Source organism: Lonchura striata, chromosome 2 (assembly GCF_050655825.1).
Source record: "Lonchura striata isolate lonStrDom1 chromosome 2, ASM5065582v1, whole genome shotgun sequence".
In the NCBI taxonomy this organism is placed as follows: Eukaryota; Metazoa; Chordata; class Aves; order Passeriformes; family Estrildidae; genus Lonchura; species Lonchura striata.
The window spans coordinates 127,974,419-127,998,480 of NC_140704.1; the positions used below are offsets into that span (position 1 = coordinate 127,974,419).

At 39.9% G+C, this 24,062-nt stretch overlaps 1 protein-coding gene across 1 annotated transcript in view; it reads left to right on the forward strand.

Annotated features, from left to right (window-relative positions):
* The window catches only part of STMN2 (stathmin 2), a 38,300-nt gene extending 25,189 nt beyond the window's left edge, over positions 1–13,111 (forward strand). Inside the window, exons 4-5 of the mRNA XM_021550574.3 lie at positions 9,258–9,449; positions 11,756–13,111. Coding sequence (XP_021406249.1) covers positions 9,258–9,449; positions 11,756–11,815 — 252 coding nt within the window. The 3' untranslated portion in view covers positions 11,816–13,111. The remainder of the gene's footprint in view (positions 1–9,257; positions 9,450–11,755) is intronic.
* Positions 13,112–24,062: the final 10,951 nt, after the last annotated feature.

Here is a 24,062-nt window from a genome sequence, read left to right on the forward strand (position 1 = left end):
AAAAATGCTAGTAATTAGGCATGATTTAGTGTACATCATAGCAGTCAAGTTTACTGCCTGTGTGCTTTCCATTGCCATCACTGACTCATGGTGCCTGCATAGACAAAAATCATCAATATGTTTATAGAAATTAATGAGTTCATTGTCTTTTCAGCAGCTTGCAAACAAGCCTCACTGGTTTCAATGCTGGAGAAGCATGCATCACAAACTAGACATAGCTTCAGACAGGGGCCAAGTGGGCTCAAATGCACTTGCATACAGTGTGAACAAAACTAATGGTTCATTCAGGACATCTGTGATAGTTGCTCAAAACAGTTATTGTGTCTGAATTTAAGAGACAGATCTGCAATTCAAGCACATGCTTTCTGCACTACTGGATCTTGTCTCCTTGTAGTGTCCATTGAAATTATTCACAGGGTCTGCATAAGGCAGCTAAAATGTCTTATTTATGCAATATAGAGGAATAGCCTGAACAGAGTGAGTTTGGGATCATTCACACATGCTTGAATGAAGACACTAGCATAACACAGAGGCTAAGAAGCATTTCTAGCAGTTTCAGTAGTGATCGAAATTTGCTTTCAAGTGTTTTCCACAGACTAAGTCTTCCCCTCTTTATGATCCCATTCATAAATGGTACAGCTCTGTTTCATAATCACTAAGTTTGTCACATAGCATTTGGAAGAGTTGTTACAACTTTTTCACAAAGGCTGGCACAAAGACTGGCAGAAAGACAGCTGGAAATGTCCTTTCTTTTTATTTTTTACAAAAAGAAAAAGACAAACTCCAGATCAGATAAGTCAGAAGATGACCATGAGACACCATAACCAGCCTGAACTGCCAGTCTGGAAACTATCAGTGTTCTATATATGCCCAGCATTTGTGCTGTGTTGCACCATTTCAGAAGAGTCATGACTGACTGCAATGACCACAGAAAAATTAAAATTGATAATATATTATCAATTTTATGATAATATATTATCAATTTAAATTCATGTTTCTTTTTGATGATACACAAAAGGAGAACCACAGAAGCTTTAGGATCTTAGGTCTTTCTGTGTCCTTCACTCAAGAGATCAATGTAATTTTGTGGCTAATCAGCTTGCATAGTTACTATTGCACAGGCATTAGAAACCCCTTCTACCTGCCCATGGAGTCCCTGGTAGAGGGTTTCTGAAAATGAAACAAGCTTATATGTCTCTTAAGTCTTTAATTTATCTTTTAAACAATGTGATTTCTTGCTAAAACTGCTGTTAAAGAACTTTTCCTGATGTCATCAAAAACATATACAGAAGTTCAGGTACAGCATCTGTGCCACAGATAGCACATGGATCAGGTCCAGGAAAAGCAATTCCACTCTCTTTCATTCCTGTCAGGCCAAATCAGGGTCACTGCCAAGAACCTCAAGGGAATAGTTACTCTGATGTGTGGTTTGTTATGTGTCTGCTGAAGTCAGTAGATCTGGATTACTGACAGGTCTTTAAAACCTGGCACTTAGTTTGAATTTGCAGTGAAAACTGACTATTCTGGACCTCACTCATTTGAACAATTAATCTAGATGATAACTGCAGTGTTGCTACTTTTGTCATTTTTTCTGGCTTGCTAAGAATGGCTCTGTGGTTCTAGCACACACTCATTAGCACTATCGCTTCTTTCAAAAATATTTCTGCCAGAGCATTCATTTCAGCAAGAGGGCATGACTGTATATCAAAGGAATTTCCATTTTCTCTAGCACCTTCTGAGATGGGTGAGCTCTCACTCCTCCCAGTTATGATAATCCCCAAAAACTCAGTCGGTGAAGTTACTCTGTGCTGAGTACAAATGCTTGAGTAAAGATACAGACACAGAATTAAATAAAAGCAATAAAAGGCCTGATATTATGCATATACTTGGTGGAAAATACAAATTGACTGTTTCAGAGATTTAATTCCATTGATTTCATTACTGTTCATTTCTTCCTAAAGAAAAACTCATTATGCAATAGATTGGTAATCAGTGATAGCAGTACAGACACCTGCCATTCCTTCCCCTTGATACTATATTCATTTTGAATGAACATATAACTGAGTTATTTTAATAGACAAGATCCTCCACATTAGCATTGCAGCAGAAATTGCTGGAAAGGGAACAAGGAACAGACCAAAATGTTTCTTTACATCACTGTTAAAATCCCTGGTGTTCTCATATCTTAATTATTGACTTCATTTGTGCCCAAAAAAAGCATAATGCAGAGAAAAATAAAAAAGCAATTAGAGGAACAAAAAATCTTCAATAAGAAGATAAATTAAACAGTCCACTTTTGAGCTGGGAAATAGACTACAGACGAAAGATAAATTAGAAGTCTACAAAGTCATGAATGGTAATTACGAGATGAATAGGAACAATTATATTCTGTTTCATACAGCTCAAAGGGCACAAAACATTCAATGAAACTATCAGACAGCAATTTCAAAAATGAAACATGTTTTCATGTATTGTTTATTCAAGGTATATTTGTTATCACAGACTGTTTAGAGGTTATTAAAATATTATTTAGTTCAAAAATATAATAGGAAAATTGATAGAACACTACCTTGTAGGAAATTATTATGTGAATGGAACTTGTGACTCAGAAAATATGGAACTTACTGATTGATGAAAGCTAGAGAGATTTGCCCAACTTCATCTAGTATTTCCCTCAGCATCTTCTTCCACTTTCTGCTGCTAGACAAACCAGGCAGACTTTCTAAAAGCCAACCTGGCTGTTATTATCATACTTTTCAATCTATGTACAAAGTTGTCAGGCATGGCTATTCTAGATCCTGTCCTTCCAGCACAGTTCTGACTCAAATCAAGTATAACTAGTGGATGAGAATTGCCTTTTTGGAAAACAAGTTGCTAAGGAATTTTATGCTGTTTAGGAGTTAGGTTCTGCTCTGTTAATTAGGCAGTGTTCATTAATAAATTTTCAAACTCATGAGACAATCTAGAGCAATACATGCACTTCATCAGCCTCCTGCTTAGGCTTTTTCCAGTTTGTCATTGTTGTTTATTTTCTCGTAAGCTTTTACAGAACTCCTTTCTGTTTCTCCCCTTTTTTCTCTACCTCACCTGACATGACCATTTGGGCTAGTTACAGATAAGTCCTTTCCACTTATAGATTCCTCTTTACAACATGTCACTGTTATCTTTGCTTTCTTTTTGTCATATGTGTGCTATATTTTCCTACCTTGGTGGATAATCAGGAAGATCTTTTCATCCTTCTTAGTTAAAAAATTAGAGCACTGTGACATTGTATGCAGCAGAAGTTTTATTTACAGAATATTTAACATTTAACAATGTTTACCCATTGGCCTTGAATATTCAGCTGTTATTTTTAGTGGTGTACAGACTTCAAGAGGCCTATGTCAAATTATTTATTTTATTGCATATGTTCAATTTACTTAGTAGCATAAAAAAAGAAACACTAAAAGGATGTGCATTTCTTCTAGACTTTGGATTGTAGAAGAGAAATTGTATGTAATTAAATCCTTTTAATGGCTTTGTATTGGGATGAAACTGAATCAAGCTTATCCCTAGAGCTTAGTGTGACAAAGAATGCAGGAGAACAGTCTTTATTTTTTTTTTTTCTTTCATGCTGTTGGAGATAGACTTACAGCTTCCTGGGTTTTTAATGCAAATGAAATGCCACAAGAAAAGCCTGCTGTGCAGCCTGGTCTGTGCCAGGCTCACTGTGCTCCCCACAGCAGCAGCCAGCCCAGGGCACCTCTGCCAGCATCAGGACCACACTCAGTGCTGCATCCAGCTCACTGCCCCTTTGTGCCAGCCCCACAGCCTGCCCAGAGGCAGCTCTTGATAATCCATCTCTGCTTTGGCCACCCATGCTTTACTGCTCTGTACAGGAGGCTGATGGGGGAAGGGCTTTGCCAAGGCAGGGAAGGCAGCAGAGCTGGGGAACAGATGTTCCCCCCTGGACATTGCATGGCACCCACAGAACTGCTGCTCCAGATGACAGACAGAGAAGAGAGTGCTCCTTCCCTGTCAAAAGTCGAGCTTTCTCATTTCTGTTACCCTTTCCCACCAAACTGTAAGGTGAGAAGGATGGGCATGAGGATAGGCAGTGCCTGAGATATGTCTCCTGCCTTGCCTATTTTTGATCTCCCTTTCGATTGCTGCTGGCCCTCAGCTGTGCGTCTGTAGAGAAGTAACACAGCATGAAGCATTTTTCCATGTAAAGGTTCCAGTAACAGGTGTAATCAGCACCTGAAACAGATGTTTCTGTCACATTTTGATTTACACCAATGTAATTTGAGTCTATACACAGTGGTTACTGTAAGTAACCATTGTCCAAGTAACCACTGTCCTAAGCAACCAAAGATAGCCAAAACTCCAAGAAACCTCACAGATCCTCCTCCAAAACCACACATTAGCCTATGGAATATGGGCCTGTAGGAAGATGTTTGCTACCAACAAGGAGAGGATTTGGTGTTAGGCACCAGGGTCTGTCTCAGAGCACATGGAGCCATGAGCATACATCCCAATGCTGGCAAACATTCTCTCCCCACTCTGCCATGGGCTCTGCCACTAATGAACAACCATAAGACAATTTGACATTGATCTTCATTAACTTTATAATGCCATGCTCATTTCCTTCCCCTGAAAACATCAGTACTTCAAGTCACCATACCAAGGCTTCACCTTGGCATTTACATTGCAGCAGGAGCCTTTCCTCCCGCCTTCACAATTAGCTCCATTAATAGTATCTTTTGGATACACAGAGAAATACCAACATTATTGCAGCTTCTTCTGAACCCACTGCATTGTAAAAAGAAAAAAATCAGTCAGTGAACAAATGTGTTTTGAAAGAGGAGCACTCATGACTCGTGGTGTGTCTCAGACACCCTAGTAACTAAGGGTACTGGTATCTGAGGTTGAATGCATTCAGGCTGAAATTTCCAGCTTAAAAGCAATTGTGTGAACCCATTTCTTGTTTAAGAGCAATAAAGGATTAATTTTATCTCCATATAAATTACTTCAATATTTGGATATATCTGTCAAAGATAGATAGATGTGAGAAAATAAAGCAGCTCTTACTCAGATAAGGAGAATTTTTTTTCATGTGAGTAATAATTAAACAATGTATATCCAGAGCCAATTTCCATAACTAACTTTACTCATTAAATGAGTGTTTAGTAGTCTGCATCTATCTCCAGTCATCTAGGTACCAGATGTAGATTTTCTTTTGAACCACTCATCTCTGAAAACTGAAGATGCACATGATCCTTTAAAAATATGACATGAACATCATAGGAGTTTGTCTGCATTTTTAGCACATTAGTATGTTTCATGGAGCAAAGTTATCTCTACCAGGACTATTCTCCCATATTTTTATTCCTCCATATTTAATATTAACAAATAAATATTTTTGTTTCTCCACATTATTTTGTGGCCTTTTAGTACCATAAGAGGGCTTGTAAAATGGAGGGAAAGTGATTTTTTTCCAAGCACAGATAGTGATAGAACAAAGAACAATGGTTTTAAACTAAGAGAAGGGTGATCTAGATTAGATGGTAGGAGAAAGTTCTTTAATGTGTTGGCAGTGAGGCAGTGACACAGGTTGCTCAGAGAAGTTGTGGATACCCTATCCCTCAAAGTGCCCCAAATCAGGTTGGATGGGGCTTTGCACAACCTGGTCTAGTGGAAGATGTGCCTACCTATGGCAGGGGGTTAGAACTGGATGATCTTTAAAGTCCATTCCAGTCCAAGACAGTCTATGATGCTTTGATTCTATGATGTAACATTAGATGCTGCAGCTGGAGCTGCATTGGTTATGCCTTGTTATATTTAAGAAGTCTTCTGAATAGTCCCCCTTGAATATTGATTTTTGTTTTCTCCACCATTTCATATTTTTCCCTCCTTATTAATCTTCTTTATTTTTCATCCTGTTTATAGCCTTTTTTTTTTCATTTTCTCACCACATCTGTATAAGAAACACCATAGGCAGTATACAACTGTGTTGAAATTATCAAAAATTCGAAAATATCCTTTCCAGCACTTCAAATATTGTTGAAAATAGACTTGCAATAAAAACCTCCTATGTATGTTGCATCACTGTGGAACTGTGTGAGTCCAAACACAGCTATTTAAAAGCCAAGACAAACAACAAAGGGAGTCTATTAATCCCAGCTCCCCTGGGTATCCGTGGTCATTCATTTACCCATTTCTGGATGTGTAGTAGACTTTGAACAGACAGGGTGGCCAAGTTCTTTTGCCAAATGGGTTGGAAACAGAAAATCATTTGACAATCCAGTACAAACACATAGCAGGCGCCTTCCAGAATTGTCGTAAGGGGATTTCAGAATGGTCTGAGCACCAGGGAAACAGGCAGACTGACAGCTGGGGTACAACGCCATGAGAGAAGAGACATCAGTCTAAATGAGATTCTACCCTGTGGATGTTTTGTGGCAGGGTGGGGAGTTCCCTTATTTTGAACCAGTCCCGGGTACCAGTGATTTTCCCGTCTCAAAATATGCTATTAAAGACATATTGTAAAGGAAAATCACATTAGGGGTTTGCAGTCAGTTCCTGAGGCCTCTTCAGCTTTCAAGTAGTCTCTTTCTGGTGCCAAGGCAATTTGCATCCAGTAAATACTGAATTAGAGTATAAGGATTTTCTTCATCATCCTGAATTATAGGACAAATTACTTATGAATATACTGTCTGCCAGCACAGCATCCAGAAATGTGTGTACTTTGACATGAAGCTCTAATTTTTCACTGTTCTCCAGGATTTATGATAAAAAGTCTTTCCAGAAGGCAAAGGATTTGAATGGAAGAAAACAAATCTTGAAAAATGGGCAAGTGCCTCAAAATCTCAAAAGGCATTTTGCTACCTTCATTGAAATAAAATGCCCTTTTAAAAAATGCTTCTTATATGCTTAGTCCAAATCTTACTTTTTATTAATGCATGGCTAAGTTCTTGAAAATTGTTTTCCAAATCTGAAAAGGTCTGATTTTATAACACATTATATATGCATATTTAAACACCATGAAATGTTAGCCTTTCAGATTAACAAGTCACTTATGAAATGTTTCATGGGAAAAGGACATTATAATTAGTCTGATGGTGTCTTTTCTATTCAAACTCACAACAGGAAGAGAAATGCATTCTCAGATTATCCATTACTTTTAGATCATTTAAGCAAAGTGTTCACAAAATTCATATCAGCAAACAAAATTTAATGATCATAACTTTTTCAAAAGTAGATGAGAGATTGCTGTTGAGTAGCAAATGAAACAGAAAATGCAGAATAACTTCACAAGCAATAATCAAACTGGACCACTTAGGTTTGTGCATAAGTGGGAGAGATGAAAATATTTAATTATTTCAGTTTTACATTGCGTCAGATGTCTTAAAATAACTTTTTTACATAGTAAAATAACCTACAGTTAAGAACTGTTAAATACTAAGTATCTGAAATCAGACATTTTGTTTCAAATAAACTACTTTTATTATATTATTATTAAAAATTTTGATATTTTTACTAAACTTTTGGGGCTCTTATGATTTTTTAATTGCTCTACAAAATTCCTTCTTTGCCCAGCTCTACTTGTCTTTGGTTCATCCTTCTTCCATATTCCACCAGTGAAATTCCCTCTACTTATGGCTTCATCTATCTGAGGGGCTTTGTTCCCACTTGCAACATCTTTCATCTGGCACAACAGAGTCAAAGGCATGAAAAATGCTTGCTCTACTACTCTGTTCAGCACATGCTCTAGGGGAGAGAAGAGCAGGGAAGTCTCAGGGAGGTACCAGCCTTTCCAGGATTCCTACCAGCAGGTGCTCCAGAGATCAGTTTGAGAAATGAGCCTGTACCTGCAGCCAGGCCAGAGGTGAAACTCATTAAGAGACAATGGTGGATGGATGAAGTGATAAGGATGGATGGAAGTGGCTCTCTCCTATGATCTCAAGCAGGCCTTTCAAAGCCAGATGTGTTTTACTCCAATATCTTGCTGCAAGATGTTCTACCTGGCCTTTTGCAGCCTTTTTTGGAATCTGCTTTATTTGCCCTGTTAGTGCACTTGGTTTTATGCATATCTTACTTTAATTAAAATATTTGTTTTCTCCTAGTTGAGTCTTGCTCATATAAAAGAATTGCAGCCTTTTTCAGTCCATTTAAAGCCACATGATAGAATTGAAAATATTTCATTACCACTAATTGTAATTAATAGTTAAAACCCTTAATTTAGGCCATAAACTAACTCATTTTTATGGATCACAATGGCAACACAGTTGCCTTGGGATCAGCACTGAAATACGCATTTAGCCTCCCAGCGCTCTATTTCATTCTCTGCTTTTCTGTTTCTTCTCATGCTGCTTCTCATTTATTTTATCCAGAAGTGTATGCTGTTGTTCATTGTTTCCAGCTAACTGTCTTTTCAGATAGGCTTGCCTGGAGAATAGGCCAATGCTGCAAGTTTTTTGGCTTTCTTCCTAGGATTAGTGGTTTCCTGTTAGAAATTTGATTTAATATAAATAACAAAGCTTATGCTTATGAGAAGTGAGTTTACAAGGAAGAAAACAATATTAAGCATAGACTACATCTGTTTCATTCCTACTTGCAGTTTTCATCTTCCTTGAAAAAGAAAAATTAAAAAATAATTTTTTTTAACTAAAAATTTTTGCTATTGTCTAGGCAGTAAAACACTTCTCCCCCTTTCCTAATCAGTTAGATTAATCCAAATATGAATGTAATGGGAAAAAACATTGTCCAAATTGATGCTGTCTGTCTTTCATGTCAATAAATGGTTATTAACTATTCAAACACATTAAAGAGTCCAGCCTGGGTGAAATTGCACCTGTCCTGCACCAGCAATCTGCCTTAACTGTACATTTCTTCAACCCCATGTCCCTATCTCTAAAGATAAAAGGCCTGTGGCTAAGAGACTGCAGCTGTCAGAGGTTGAGCAACAACTGCAGCAATCCAGGCGAGCCAGGGCAGCAGCACATCAGCATTTCTTGTTTACAGAAATGCTTTGGACATTTCTGTGCTGCTGCCTCAGGCATGTACCCCACATTTAGCCAGTGCTTCTAAACCCATGGTTTTGAGGCTAGTTGAGTTCAGTCACAAAGTGACCTGTCTAAAAAAGGCAGCAAGCTTTACACAAGTTCCACACTCAGGGAACTGTTGCCCTATGGCAAGGTCCCGTGCTCCCTGGCAACATGGCAACATGCTTTACTCCTCACAAGTATATGTTCTCAGCCTATGTCTCTTGTTTCCAGTCCCAGGAGGCCCAGGTGCTGAAACATCTGGCAGAGAAGAGAGAACATGAGCGAGAAGTGCTTCAAAAAGCTTTGGAGGAGAACAATAACTTTAGCAAAATGGCAGAGGAAAAGCTGATACTGAAAATGGAACAGATCAAAGAAAACCGTGAAGCTAATTTAGCTGCTCTTATTGAACGTCTCCAAGAGAAGGTAACCACACCATCACTCCTCACCTTAGACTAGAGAGAAAAAGCTAAGCAATATTTTGCAGAGATGTTGTGCATAATCCTTATCTCAGTTGCTACACTTGAGCTACTTTTACGTCAGAGCTACTGATGCCTGTCTAAACCCCCACTCACTTTGAAAAATGACTGAAGTGCTACAGTGACATAGTCACAGGATGGTTGAGGTTGGAAGGGCCCTCTGGAGATCATCTGGCCCAACTCCAGGCTCAAGGGGGGGCCACTTGGAACCAGTTGCCCAGGACCATGTCCAGGTGGCTTTTTAGTATCGCCAAGAATGAAGACTCAATTCCACTCTGGGCAACCAGTGCCATTGCTCAGTGGCTTCACAATGAAAGAGTGTTCCCTGATGTTCAGAGGAAACCTCATGGGTTTCAGTTTTTTTCCCATTGCTCCTGATCATGTCACTGAGCACCACTGGAAAGATCCTGGCCCTGTGTTCCTTTCATTCAGGTATTTATAGATATTTGTAAGATCCCCCTGAGCTCTCTCCAAACGGAACAATCCAGTTCTCTCAGCCTTCCTCACAGCAGAGACTGAGAGATTCTCCTTAGTCCTCGTGGCCCTTTGCTGGACTGTCTCTAGAGAAAGGTTGGTTTTCTAGCTTTTAAGAAGTTCTGTGAACAAATGAAAAGTCTCTTGTGTTTAGATTTCAGCTTCTAAGAAAAGTCACGGATCAAATCAAACAACGGTCCTATGTCTGTAATTAATTGTTTCTCAAAGGAGAAAGATGAAAAATTATGGGGAAAAAATTCTTTCATATACAGCAAAAGAGGTCTATCTTTCCACAAGTCTTCAAGGAAAAGAGTAAATTTTCCTATGGAGATCTTTGGTACAGCCAGAGGAAACAGGGAATCACAAACCCTAGATGCAGGATGAAGTATGCCCTTCTCCAAAAAACTTCACACAAGGGAGAGAAATATGTAAATAAAGATTTAGAAGTGTTAAGAAAAAATTAGTTTTGCATGAGTGATCACTTTTTTCTCTCAATAATGAACTTTCTAATATACTAGTAATTTGGCTATAGAAAATAGGTCTCAGAGGTTTTCAAGGAGATCTTCATAAGGACCTCTACATCTTTAATGGAGACAAAAGTGTTCGAAAGTAGGAAAGAAACAACAGAATCCAAAGAATGATGTTACAAGTAACTACACAAACAGGAGGGTTGTCATTTTTGCATTAACTTCATTTGCAGGCACATACCCAGACCTTAAGAAAATGAAGGGAAAAGCAAATTAGTTATCTTTGAGGTCCAAGAGGAAGTGGGAAGGACAGCTGATGCATCTCTGTGTCCTAGGTTAATGTTAACAGACTGTTAAACCCTGTTTCCACAGAAATGTGATGGTATATATGCATGAAACCCAAGAAAGGCTTCTGAGGAAAGATGACAGTATCTTACTTGGAAACATTTGCACTGACCAGTAATGAAAAAATACCAATTTGCCAACACTAAAACGTCAAAAAGAAACATAATTTGTCAACATCAAATGTGAATACTTAATATACAGAAAAATAAGTGAAATGTCTTGTTCCAAGTATTCCAAAGTCACACAGAGCTGTGGGTGCCCCAAGGTGATGGTGTCTAGAAGCTACTGCAGAAATAACTTCTGTATACTGCAGTTAATAGGAGCACCAAGCAACAAGTCCCTTATAAAATCTAGCATTCAGTATTACAGATCTTTGAAGGACTGATTCACAGATTAAGTTAGTACAACAGGTGGTATTTTTCATCATAGCCAGAGAAAGAATCAAGAGGACAGGTAGCTTCAGTGTTCAGACCAAGGAGATGTTTGAGAAGTTCAGATTGACTTGTTGAGACTAAGTTTTGGTTCTTTATTACAGTTCCTAAATGCTACAGATAAAAGAGTAACTAACATACAATGTGCAGGCAATTAATTCCTCACTCATCCTTCCCTATGTTTAGTTTAATATCCAGGAATTCAAAGGACAAATGTGAGCATATGGCAAATTTTATGCTGCAAGCAGCACCTCTCTATGTGGCCCTTTTAAATGAAACTCTGTGAGGTGCTGAGGATTATAAGGCCATATCAGATAAAAGCCTGTGTTCCAGAGCAGGAATAGAAAGTAAATACAAAACATGCCTCAGGCTGGTCTGGTGGATGACACCTCTCCTGTGTTGCTTCTTTTAAAGATGGTTGTGCTGTGAAACAAGTTTTGCACAAGCATCAAATGACCTAAACAGGTTGTCAGCATGAAACTCCCTGGGCGGGTAGAATGAGAAAAAGATTTGATTTTTCCCTTCTTGTTTTCCAGGAGAGGCATGCTGCAGAGGTCCGTAGAAACAAGGAGCTCCAGGTGGAACTGTCTGGCTGAAAACAGCAATGGTGGATGTGAACCATCCCCACCATTAGTAAACTCCCCCTGCCTATATTATTATGGATCATGCGATATAAGTATGGGAAATGTATGACGTGGTTTAAAAAAAAAGGTAAAAATCAAGAACTCAATAAAAAACTTTAAAAAGAAACAAAAAAAATAAAAACAAAAACAATGCGGTCTCTTTGCAGAATGATTTGCTTGATGTTTAAAAAACTTGGATCTTATTTTGTAAATACTTACATTTTTGTTAAAAAATACAATTATTGCATTATGCAAGTTATTTCATAATCTTACATGTCCTGTAACAGGCTTCTGATGTTGTCTATTTCCACTCGGTTGAATTTGCTGGGTCTGTTCATTTGAAGCACCTCATGTCTAATTCCATTCCCTGCGACTTCTCGTTCCAACCCACCATGAGGTCAGTAGTAGTTCTATGGTGCTAGAGACCAGTCATTGCCTAATAACATAGACTGCTTTACCATCTATAAGCTTTCTTGAAACAGTGACTAGATCACAGGTATTGTGACTTCACGTTCAGCTGTCCAAGAAAAAAGGCTCTTAAAATGGTTTTTCAAATGCAATTTATGCTGCAGGACTCTGTACTGCTGTTCAGTTGAGGTTGAATTACCATGTAGTGTTTGTTGCTTCTGCTTTTTGAGGTGAGAGGCAACAAAACCAGCTGTGCAACAGAATGAAATCAAGCAAGATCAGTTTGAGACAAATTTAAGAGGCACGTTGTAACCATCAAGCTATGACAAGTTTTGGATGATGCCAAACAGCCATAAAAATGCTAATTGTAAAGTGAGCTTAATTCACCACTTGAAAATTTATTGATGGAGCAACTAATAGATAGCATCAAGTGGCTTTATCCGTAGGTGCCATGATCTATGATACTTATCCGATGCTACCACATTACATGCGTAATAGTACAAGAGGCTACGGAATATTTCACCTGGAACTCATGAGCCAGTTGTTATTGTTTTTTTATGACACTGCTGACTTCCATTCATCATGACCTTTACTCTCCAGTGTTAGCCAACCCTACCTAGTGACAGACATCTAGGACTAAGAGGGCTGAAGCAGGAGGAATGACTAGACAGGGTGCTTGTGCCAAGTACAATATCACCAAACCTAACACATCATCCCCAAAATAGCTGCAGTTTTGAAGTTGTCCCTACCCCCCTGGAGGTTGCTGCCTGCATATTCTACTCTTCATTAGTGCTATTTTCCTGTATGTCATTGTGAGCAAGCTGTGATTAATAAAGAATTGGGGTTCTGTGAACTGAAAAAGGGCTTGTTTCTTCTCTCACTCCATTACGCCTCTGGCAGGTGCCCATGTAAGGAGAAAACCTAATGTAGTCAAAAAAGCATGGAAATGAGACTTAAGCAATTATTAATAAACCAAGCCTATTTCTCTGCTAATATGGGACTAATCCCTGCTGCTATGCATTTTCCAGTGCTTAGGCTGTCTGTTTTTAAAGATTACCATATAAACTGAGCCTGTAAATGTGACCTCTAGTACTGAGTTTATTTAAAAAGAAGTAGCTCTATACACATGCACATGCACTCATTAATCCTGACTCAATATTGGAGGGAAAATGGAATTTGGGGAAGGAAAAGTAAATAATCTGTCTCTGGATACATACATATATAACTACAACAAGATGCTGGGTGTTAACACACTGGTTTTTTAGGGTAGAAAACATTAATTTATAGGATTTATTGAAGAGCAAAATCGCTTTGGTTTCTGCTGAGCTACAGAGCTGAGATGCAAAATTGAATCAGACCCCATTTGGAATTGGGCAAGCGATAAAGAATTACATCTAGGATCCAAAGTCATCAAAGTCACATCATTTACTTGCTCTTTCAGAGCGATGCTCCAGGTCTGCAACAGTCAGTTTTTTATTTTAGCAGACTATTTTGTTTTGGAGCCAAAAAATGGCCTGCAGTCAAAAAGCAGCAGAAGTTGAACATGGAGAAAGGCTGTGAGCTAACCTCTATGTGCAGAGAACTCGGTACCACAGAATGAAATGGGTATTCCAACTTGTTATAGCAGCTGGGTCTTCTTTCCTAAATTACTTATCTTTCTCATTAAATTACCAGAAGTAAACCTGGCATGGAAAATAGTTCTCAGAGGTTTTCAAGGAGATAGCCAGATAGCAGATGTTGAGTCTGGAAGACATGAACTTCAATGTTGCCAAGCCTATAAAGTTTGTATATTGCTTTAGGCCCCAGTAAAAAAAAAAAAAAGGGCATTATTGTAATTAAATTTAAGGTCCAGGATCTTAGCTTGAGGGCTTGTGGATTCTGTTTTAATTTTCCAATGGCAAGCCACTTACAGTTTTCCCTGTCCATTGATTTAACAAATTCTGGAAGTACTTCAAGGCCTTTTCCTGTTTGTCTTCCTGGCTATGGTTGCTCAGAGAACAAGCCAAGAAAAATCTTCTTGTGCTGAGCCAAGCAGGGCAACCTGCATCACTTCCATGGGGATCAATTCTCTTCCTCCACAAAAAACGGTGTCCACACCCAGAGTGCCAACTGGGATGGTCTCCAGCACACTCTCACCTGCTGCAGAACTGGGCTTTGCCTGGTAAGTGCTTCTCAACAGGTACCAAGGCTGCACCAGGGAAAAGAGTGAAGAACCAGACAGCACTGCTGCCCCAGGTCACAAACCATGCTCTGCTCCTGCTCACGTGCATCTTTGAACAGTGGAGGGACTGCAGTTCATTTTATTAATTTATAACTATGCTTTGAAAACCTGTTTGCAAATACACTGCCTATTTAGACTCTAACAGCAAAAAGAAATCTCTGGAGACTTGCAGCATAGCCATTTCCTTATATTTTGCTTCAGTACAGCCTTTCTAGCTCCTCCCTGCTTGTGCTAGCAAAAGTGTATTGTTGCCATGGGTCTCTCTCCATGTGTAGCTACAGATAAAGGATCTTCTTGAAACATAATAAAATATAAGTATAAAAAACCTGGTTTTTAAACAGGTAAGACAGGGCTTTTTTTTAATTCAACAGCAACTAGAGGGTTCAGGGCTTTTAGATCAAAAAAATTAAGCAAGTTCTTTGATTAACTGTAGATGCCCAAGTCCATGCAATGAGCTGTGAGTAGCTGCTGCTGAACTGCAGAACACTTTCCTTAGGCTGTCTGAACCCCCCCATGGGACAGGAGGGAGGCTGGAGCACTGGCATTGCACCACACAGATGTTTCCTCCTCTCACTGGGCTGTATGATGGCTCAGAAGCAGGGCAGAGCTGTGCAGCATACCTAGAGAGGCACTTCTGGCCTCTGACCTCTGTAGGTCCAAGGACTGCCACTCCAGGCGTGGGTAGGGTTCCATTTCCTCTTGGTTAACTCATCAGTTGTGTCAAAGCTGGCACGAGGCAACAGCCTGAGTAATCAAACTGCAATGGCTCAAACCTGTCACACTTCTCATGGTCCTACCAAAGCCACAAAATTTATGCACAAACCAATTCATAGAATCCTAGAATCATTTAGGTTGGAAGAGACATTTAAGATCATTGGGTCCTGGCATCATTAACCTAGCGCTGCCAACTCCACCACTAAACCACATCCCTAAGCATTGCATCTACACATCTTTTAAATACCTTCAGGGGTGGCAACTCAGCCACTTCTGTTCCAGTGCTTGATAACCCTGTTGGTGAAGAAATTTTTCCAAATATCAGAGTCACAGAATCACAGTAGGGAAAGACCATTTAATCTAACCTATCCAAACATCCCCATGGTCAACTAGACCATGGCACTAAGTCCATGTCCAGTCTTTCCTTAAGCACATCCAAGGATTGTGACTCCACCACATCCCTGGGTACCCCATTCCAATATCAAATTACCCTTTCTTTGAAGGATTCCTTCCTAATGTCCAATCTGAACCTCCACTGGGACAACTTTAGGCTATTTCCTCTGCTGCAGTCAATTTTTACCTGGGAAAAGAGACCAGCCCTGCTACAACCTCCCAGTATTCCCAGACTCAGGAGGTTTGGATGTATGGTTTAAATCCACCACCAGTTCAGAACTTGAAAACAATGCCTTTTCCTTCCGCTTTGTTATCATGCCTCTTGTCACATGGTGGGTTTTTGGTTGCTTTGTTTTTGAATGACTGGAAGAAAATCCTAACCCTTCTGTAGCCAGATAGCAATGTCTGCCCATTCCCTCTCTCCAGAATCCCCAAACACGTGACTGATGTACAGCAGCATTGTACACACACTCAGAGCTGCCTGCCTGACTGCCAACCAGCAGCCCTGTCAGGGAGATGGGCTCTGTGATCAGCACAGGAAAGACTTTTACTCCCAGCACCTAAATTATGCAGAGAAGAGAAGTACTTCTCTCCCCTCTCCTGGAAGGAGTGAGACCTTAGATGCATGAGCATCTTTCTCATCTCACTGTTGCCAGATCCTATCATGGAAAATCAAATGCTCCCATCAAGTTTTGATGGAGAGAAGCAAAGATTGCACAGGAACAGGCAGGCCCCCACATCCATCTTGCACTACCTAATCTATTCTGAGCATATTCCAGCAGCGGGAAGAGGAGACATTCACTCGGCAGAAGTGATCAGGGTGATATTGGGATAATTTTAGGCAACTTTCCTCAGGTCTGGTAATACAGTGATGTTGGTGCAATACTGCCATGCAGTGGTCAGAGTTTACAAGGGGGAGCGTCTCTAAATACACCAGGGATTGATTACAAGGATTTCCTCTGAAGAATATCCATTTCATCTGCTGTGCAGTTTACACTTTACATAAGGGTCTTTATATAAGGTGGATGGTGGTTTTGAAATTTGAAGCCTGAGTCCAGACATTTTCAGGTTTAACTCCTCTGTAACAGGAGTGGTATGACGAGCAGTAGCTATAAATCCAAAGAAAGGACTGATATTCTTGTGTGGAACATGGAGCAGGTAGAATTACAATTATTGCAACACCACCATCAGAAGCACTCCTGACTATGATAATTCATGCATTACTGAAGCTTCAAATATGTCTAGAAAGCAACATAGTACACAGCAGCCAGCTCAGAAGAAAGACTGAGAAAATGATAAAAGCAATGTCTGGAATGCAGGGAAGGGCAAAAGAAGCTACATCAGAAACCATCAGCTGATTAGGGGCTAAATGAACTGTGAAACAAATGTCACATTTGAAAAGTAGTTTTCATCTCCCAGTGAAGGAGGGAGCATAGTCATCCTTGAAGCTGTCTCCCTTGAAAAACACTGAACTCTTTCTCCATCCCCACCACCAATTCCTGGAAATAGGGCATAAAACAGAGGAACCTAAAATCCAGCCTACATTATATATGTATGTGTGTGTGTGTTATCCATAGCTCTGTGAGCAATAGGAACCAGAATATGCCTGGATTGTGACATGGATTAGGGGTTCTCCAATGTACAGTAAAATGCCTGTGCTCTAGCCATTCTTACTTCCAGTGCTATGCTGAACCTCTGATGCCATCTGATCTTTTATTTTTCCTCCAGGGAAATCCATGGAGATTCCTTTTACTATTCAAAGACCATGGGAATTTACTTAGGGAAACATTTGCCTGCTTCAAGTCTACAATATAATGCCATGTTCCCCTTCTTTTGGATGGCAATAAATAGCTGCTGGAAAATGTCTTCCTGATGTAACACTTTGGCTTTGGTGAAATGGGTCACAGAAAAGGGAGATCCTGGGAAACTCTTGAAGATGGAAACATGAAAGGCATTATCCCAGATACAGCCCAGAAAAGTATGATATAAGGAAACAGTCAAGCTACAACTTAGATTTCTTTTAGCTATTGTAGTTGCAATGGATTTTTATACAAACTTTGAAAAATATGTTCACCCTATCAAAATAATTTTTTAAAACATTAGCTCTTAAAATACACAGGTTTCCAATAAGTTATTTAAAAAATAATTTCTATGTATTTACAAAAGTTGGCAACTATCCTCATGTACAACTGATTCTAGCCAGAAGATGGCAATCTCTTATTATTTAATAGGCAACTACAGATAGTAAATTTTATTTTGAAGAGCCTTTCAACCTCTGCAGAATCCTGAAATCCTGGTATGTGGAATCTGATATTCTATATTTACCCTAAAATATGGGCTTGGGTTCATATAAAACATAAAATTAACACTTTTCCCTTGGGCAAAATTCATTGCTTTTGCTACATTTCCTTAAAAATACAGCATTGGGCAGACATTTAAAAGAAACTGAAGGATAGGGTAGCCATATGAATAAACAGGTTAATATTACCTGCTCCTTAGTCTGGAGCTTAGAGGCTGATTCCTGCTCCTAGCAAGTCTGAACCAGCTCTCCCAAGTGCTGGATGGAAGCAGGAAAACATCACTGCTCTTTGGATGGATTTTGTATAGGCTGAAAAAGGGTGATGCTCAAGGCATAAGAAACTGGAACATCCCTTCCTGCACTGTTTTACACTTAGATCTTTGCAAATGATGAAATAAATGGTGGAGTGCGGTGGCATATGAAGAGCTGTCCATGAACTGGTTGCACAGATTGCATGTTTTCCTGACACAGGTATTAGCCTGGGAGCACTGCATGAGAGCACATCTCTGCCTCCAGGGACAAGTCTGGAGGCAGCACAGCTGCTTGCTTGCAAAACACAGTCTGTGCTCAGATTAACAGTTTCTGTCAGACCTTGGATGTCCCCATGAAGGGCCAGCTCAGTCTACCTTGTGCCATGATCCTAGGACACCCTACCAATGCTGGAGGGAGCCTGACTCACCCATCATCTCCTTGGGTGTTTGTCCATGCAGGCACAGCCTGCAGCAGAGCTGTAGGGAAAGATGTCATCTGGGAAATAGAGAGAAGGAGGAGGCTGATGGCTGCCTCTGAGAGACAACAGCAAACTGGCAGCAGCAGCCAAGCTGGGAGAGAACAAGGGTGAAGCTGGGGATGCTGCTTCTGCTCTGAATTTCCCCAATCCCTGGAACCTCAGGAGGGGTCCTGTGGAAAAGTGATCCACGCATGGATGCCATTGTTTAATCCAGCAGGCAGCTAAACACAACACAGCTGCTGGCTCACTCCCTCCCATCAGTGTGATGGAGGAGAAAACTGGGAAGAAAAAAGTAAAATTCATTAGTTGACAGTTTTATAGGACAGAAATGGAAAGGTGATGATGATGATGATTATAAAAATAATTTTATACAAAAAAGGGATGCACAATGCAATTGTTCACCACCCACTGACCAATGCTGAGATAGCTCCCATGTTTAGATACTGAGCATGATGTCATAAGGTGTGGAATATCCCTTTAGGCAGTTGGGGTCAGCTGATCCAGCTGTGTCCCCTCCCATCTCCTTGTGCCCCCCAGCCTTCTCAAAATGGTGTGGTGTGAGAAGCTGAAAAGTCCTTGACTTAGAGTAAGCACTGCTCAGCAAAACTTCAGTGTATTATCAACATTGTTCTCACCCTAAATCCAAAACACAGCATGGCACCAGCTACTACGAAGAAAATTAACTATCCCAGCTAAAATCAGGACAGCAGGGTCCCAGAGCATCCTGGGAACGGCACTCTAAACCCATCCAAGTCATCAGCACTGGGCATTATCTGCTTGTCCTCTGGCCAGCTGTTAGCTCCATATTAGAGCTGACCGTAGAAATTATGTTACTTCTGCATTTTGCAGTTCATTTTTACCCTTCTGTTTTACACAATGATCAGGTGTTTGGACTGGTTTTAATTTTTTTTTTCCCCTGTGGAAGGATTTATAATGAGTTTTTGAAGGCACACAAGCATCTCTGTTCTCTAGGGAGTGCAGCTCCACAGCTTTGACACAGCTCATCATCAAACCGAGCTGGAATTTACAACGTTGAAATTAAAGATATTCTTCCTCATTTTTTCCTATTAGTTTTATGGTTATCAAAGGTGCATAATTTCTTATAATATTCTTCCAGAGCTCTGGAACATGCAGAGTTTGCAGTCTTGGTCTCTTTTGGCCTTTGCAAGATGCTGCTGTGCCTGGCAGATGCCAGGCAGGGCTGGGGAGTCCCACATTCCTAGCAGGCAGCCTGCTGCTGGGCACTGGGATTGTTCCTGGGACACAGGACACTCACAGCGACTGACCCTGGTGCCGTCACACGTTTAACACTCCCAGATGCACCAAGAGGTCCTGGCTGCTCCTGGCTGCACAGAGTCCCTTGCATTGCCCAAGGCACCTCGCAGCACACGTGTGAGGGGGTATTCACACAGCTCCACGCTCCCGGCCTGGGCTCAGAGCTGGCTGAGCTCAGCCAGATTGAAAACAGGATCTTCCCGAGCCAGGCTGGGAGTCCCAGGACGCTGGGAGCAAGCACTTGGCTGCTGAAGCACAGCTACAAAGGCTCCAGTTCACCCAGAGATGCTACTGCTGTAAGCATGGAGCCCTGTCACAGATTTTATGGAAAACTTGGATATTTTCTATGCTTTAATATAGGAGGAAAAAAAAACCTCTTTTTATTTGGACCAATAAAATATAGGAACTGCTTTTTCATCATCCTATTTTTCTCCTTTCTGAGAGAAATTAGGTATTTCTTAGCTTAGAGGAGAAAAATTCCCTGCACTGAAAGACAATTGCGCCTTTCTCAGTACTGTAGCACAGGGGGACCACTCTGCAGTCAGATACTGTTTTTCCTGCAGTCTTCCATGGATTCTCCAGGAAAAGACAGAAAGTGAAGAGGTTTATAAACTGAAGATAATTTCTTCCCAAGGATGTGGAACACACAGGGGCAACCTGTATATCTCCTTTTCTTTTTATCACATTTCAATAGGCTTAAAAGCAGGACAAAAGCAAGAAGTCAGCCAAGTTTATTCCAGTTTCTTGAATAACTGCATTTTGGAGCTCTGAAGTCCTGTGCTCAGCATAGGATGATGTCCAGGTCTGAGATGTAAGCAAAAATAAATTATTAAAACACAAACACGCCATTTTCCAAGCAGTATCTTGATTTCTGTGGAAAGGGGTATTGCACTTTCTCTCCCAGCAGTGGAAATCAACCACAAATACTTCAGTATTGAATCCTGGCATGACTGTACCCATAAACTTAATCTTTCTGGCCGGAGAAAAATTATCTTTCTTCATATTCTGCTCAGTGATTTATTCAATATTTTAGTGTAAACAATGATTTATTTTCTTCTTGCTAGCCTTGTAGTAGAAGGTATACTTGGCTGAAACCACAGAAAAACTTTTCACAATGCATATCATCTCACTAAGGAAAAGGTTCAAAATAGGACTTTGCATCTTTGCATCACTATTAAGGCAGTATTGTTCTCCAAATGACCGCAATGTTCACAGTGGTCTTATAAGAAAGCAAATAGAAATTACATACAAAATTATCTTGATTACACTTAGGCAGACAAGAACTGACTGAAAATAGAGGTGCAAGTAGATAGAGGTGCAGTTTTATTTAGCAACTATTCTTAAAGAAAGACTATACATTTGAGATACTAAAATGCCTAGAGAAGTGTCAGAACAACTTCAGCTTTTCTCAGAATTAGGTAAGACTTGTGAATGTTACCATCCTAATGGGTATTTCTGAGAAAAAAACTAGAGATGGTCATAAATAAAGCAAGAGTCTTTAAGAAGACAAAATCAAGTGGATATGTGGGTGAAAATACAAATATTCATGGTAGTCTTGGCATTGCATGGGGTAGCTGCTCACATCAACAGAAGTAACCCTGTCAGTAACTGTAGATATTTTATTAAATTTAAATATGAGGAGTCCACTATGGCATTACAAATATGGCACTTTCCATAGGAAAGGTACTGAAGAAATCATTATCTACATCTCTTCATAGGTGTTGGCTATGATATGCCCCTAAAGTCATACAATCTACAAAGCATCAACAGCTCCATATGGAATCATAAATTATTTTCACATACTTAATTAAAAGCCAGCCAGATGGGTATGTGGTTCTGGCGAAAATGTCCTGCATTCAGGCAGCTGCAAATACTCGACCACCAGCAACAGATTTTAAACTGTCTCTGGAAAGTTGCTGGAAGCACAGATAATGTTCCTATAAATGTTATTAAATCCAAAGACACTCAAAGCAGAAATTAAAGCTTCTCTAATTTTGCCTTCTTCCTGACAGTTCAGATGACTCACATGCCATCTACCTTAGTTAAGTGCGCTTCTCTCATGACCCAAATCCAGACAGCTGCCCTGGGTACCCTTACAAGCTACTCATACTCTGAGTATGGCACTGGGCTTCATTTGGTACAGCAATCACATGAGAATGAGAGATTGTGAATCCAGGAAATTCTTGAGTGCCATTGAATATTTCAGGAAAAACATTTCCCTCTTACTACAAACTGCTTAATATTTTCTGGCAAATGAGCTCTCAGAGGCCATGGTAAAGAAAAGGAGAAAGCTGAGGGTTTCTAAAGTATGTTTTCACTTAACCCATGTTATATATTTTGTCCATCATGACATAAGATATCACAAATGCTGGCAGAAGTGTTTCATGGCAAATGCAGGTCGTTCTTTGGGATTTGGAAGAGGGAATAAAGTAACAAATAACAAGGTAACACATAATTTTTGGTGTTTGGACCTCATCAATTTATGTGCACTTCTTGAAACAGTGCCCTGTGGAAACTTGTTTAAGTCACACACAAGGAATTGCACAGAATCCAGTCCTTGTCAAACTGAAGTGTTCTACTTTGTGAAGAATTAACTTTGCCTCTCAAAACCAGCTGTGGATCTGCAAAATTACTTAAGGATAAGTTTTTTCCCTCTCTTTCTAATTAATCACAATCTGATTTACTTGACTTACTGAAGGTAGGACCTCTTTTATGGATTCTTAAAAGAGAAGGATAACAGGGCAGACTTAGACTGGGCACTGGGAAGCATTTCTTTACCAAGAGGGTGGTCAGCCATTGAAACAGACTTCCCAGGGATGTGGTCAATGATTCAGGCTTATCAGCGCATAAGAGGAATTTGGAAAATGCCCTTAAAAACATCTCTTAACTTTTGGTGAGCTCAGAGTGATCAGGATGAAATGATCACTGTAGATCCCTTCCAACTGAAATTGTCTATTCAATTTTATTCTGTGCTATACCATTTAATTGCTTTGATCGTTCATGTTTTCATCCCTGAGAGAATATTGAGTGAATTTTTGGTGGTGAAACAATATCTTGGCTTTTCTTATTCTAAAGAAAAAGGAATGGTAATATAACAGCCACTGTAAATACATCCTCAAAATAAAATCTTTTCAGTTATAAATTTAAGCTTTTTTATTTTGATCACACTTCAAAAATCACAAAGTTTAAAATTTACTGTAAACTTCATTTAAAAAAACAGCACTTAAGAGGTATGGCTGTTCATTTGATCTTTGCATGGCTAATAAAGGATCTGATGTGAATATTCCCTTATACAAACAGAAATTTTTTCCACTGTGTTAGTTAATGTTGAATCAGGCACTAAACAGGTCATTCAAAATCCCATAGCTGAGAAGCTGAGTCATTGCAAAAAAGGAAATATTTAGAGTCACTTGAGTAAATAAGAAAATTCACACACCATGACCCTTCAGGCAATATCCTCTTTTTTTAGATACCACAGCATAATTGTGCCTAAAATGGGAGGTACATTGTTGTTGATCTGTAACTGTGGCAATCATTCCTTCATTGATCACAGGTATCCAAGCAGTACCTGTATCTGACTGCAAACAGAAACAGAAGCAGTATCAGCAAATGAAATACTGTCCTTGTCTGCTTAGGGAAAAAAAAAAAGCAAAAGTAAAATGTGATCTGGTTAAATACTTGTGACTTCAGGTGTGGCTCAGCTCAGGCACTGCATCTCTCCATTCTCTGACATGGGTGAACTTTCTGAGTGAGACACTTTCCTCCTACCTTCCTGTTTGCCAGGAAAAGCTCTCATGAGTTTATCAATCCTTGTTGTGCTATTAATGAAGCCATCAGAATAGAAGGGTTGGTTCAAGGCATAAAAACAGTAGCAGACTCTACATTTCAACCAAGTACCTAAGCAGTGGCATGTGTTAAGAGCGTGCCCTCGCATGATGGATGCAGGCAACACTGGGCTCATGTTGGCAGGGAAAAAAACCTGCATGGAGGAGTTTGCCTGCTTTACCATCACTCCCAGCACAAGCCAGCCTATCCCCAAAGCAGGAAGGTAGGCCACAGCCCCGTGCAGCCTATGTAATTCTCCCTTCACATTTAATGCTAAACATAAAGTCAAGGACAAGCTGTATAAGTTGTAGTCAGGCATCTGCACAGATAATTGCAAATATTATCTCTATCTATT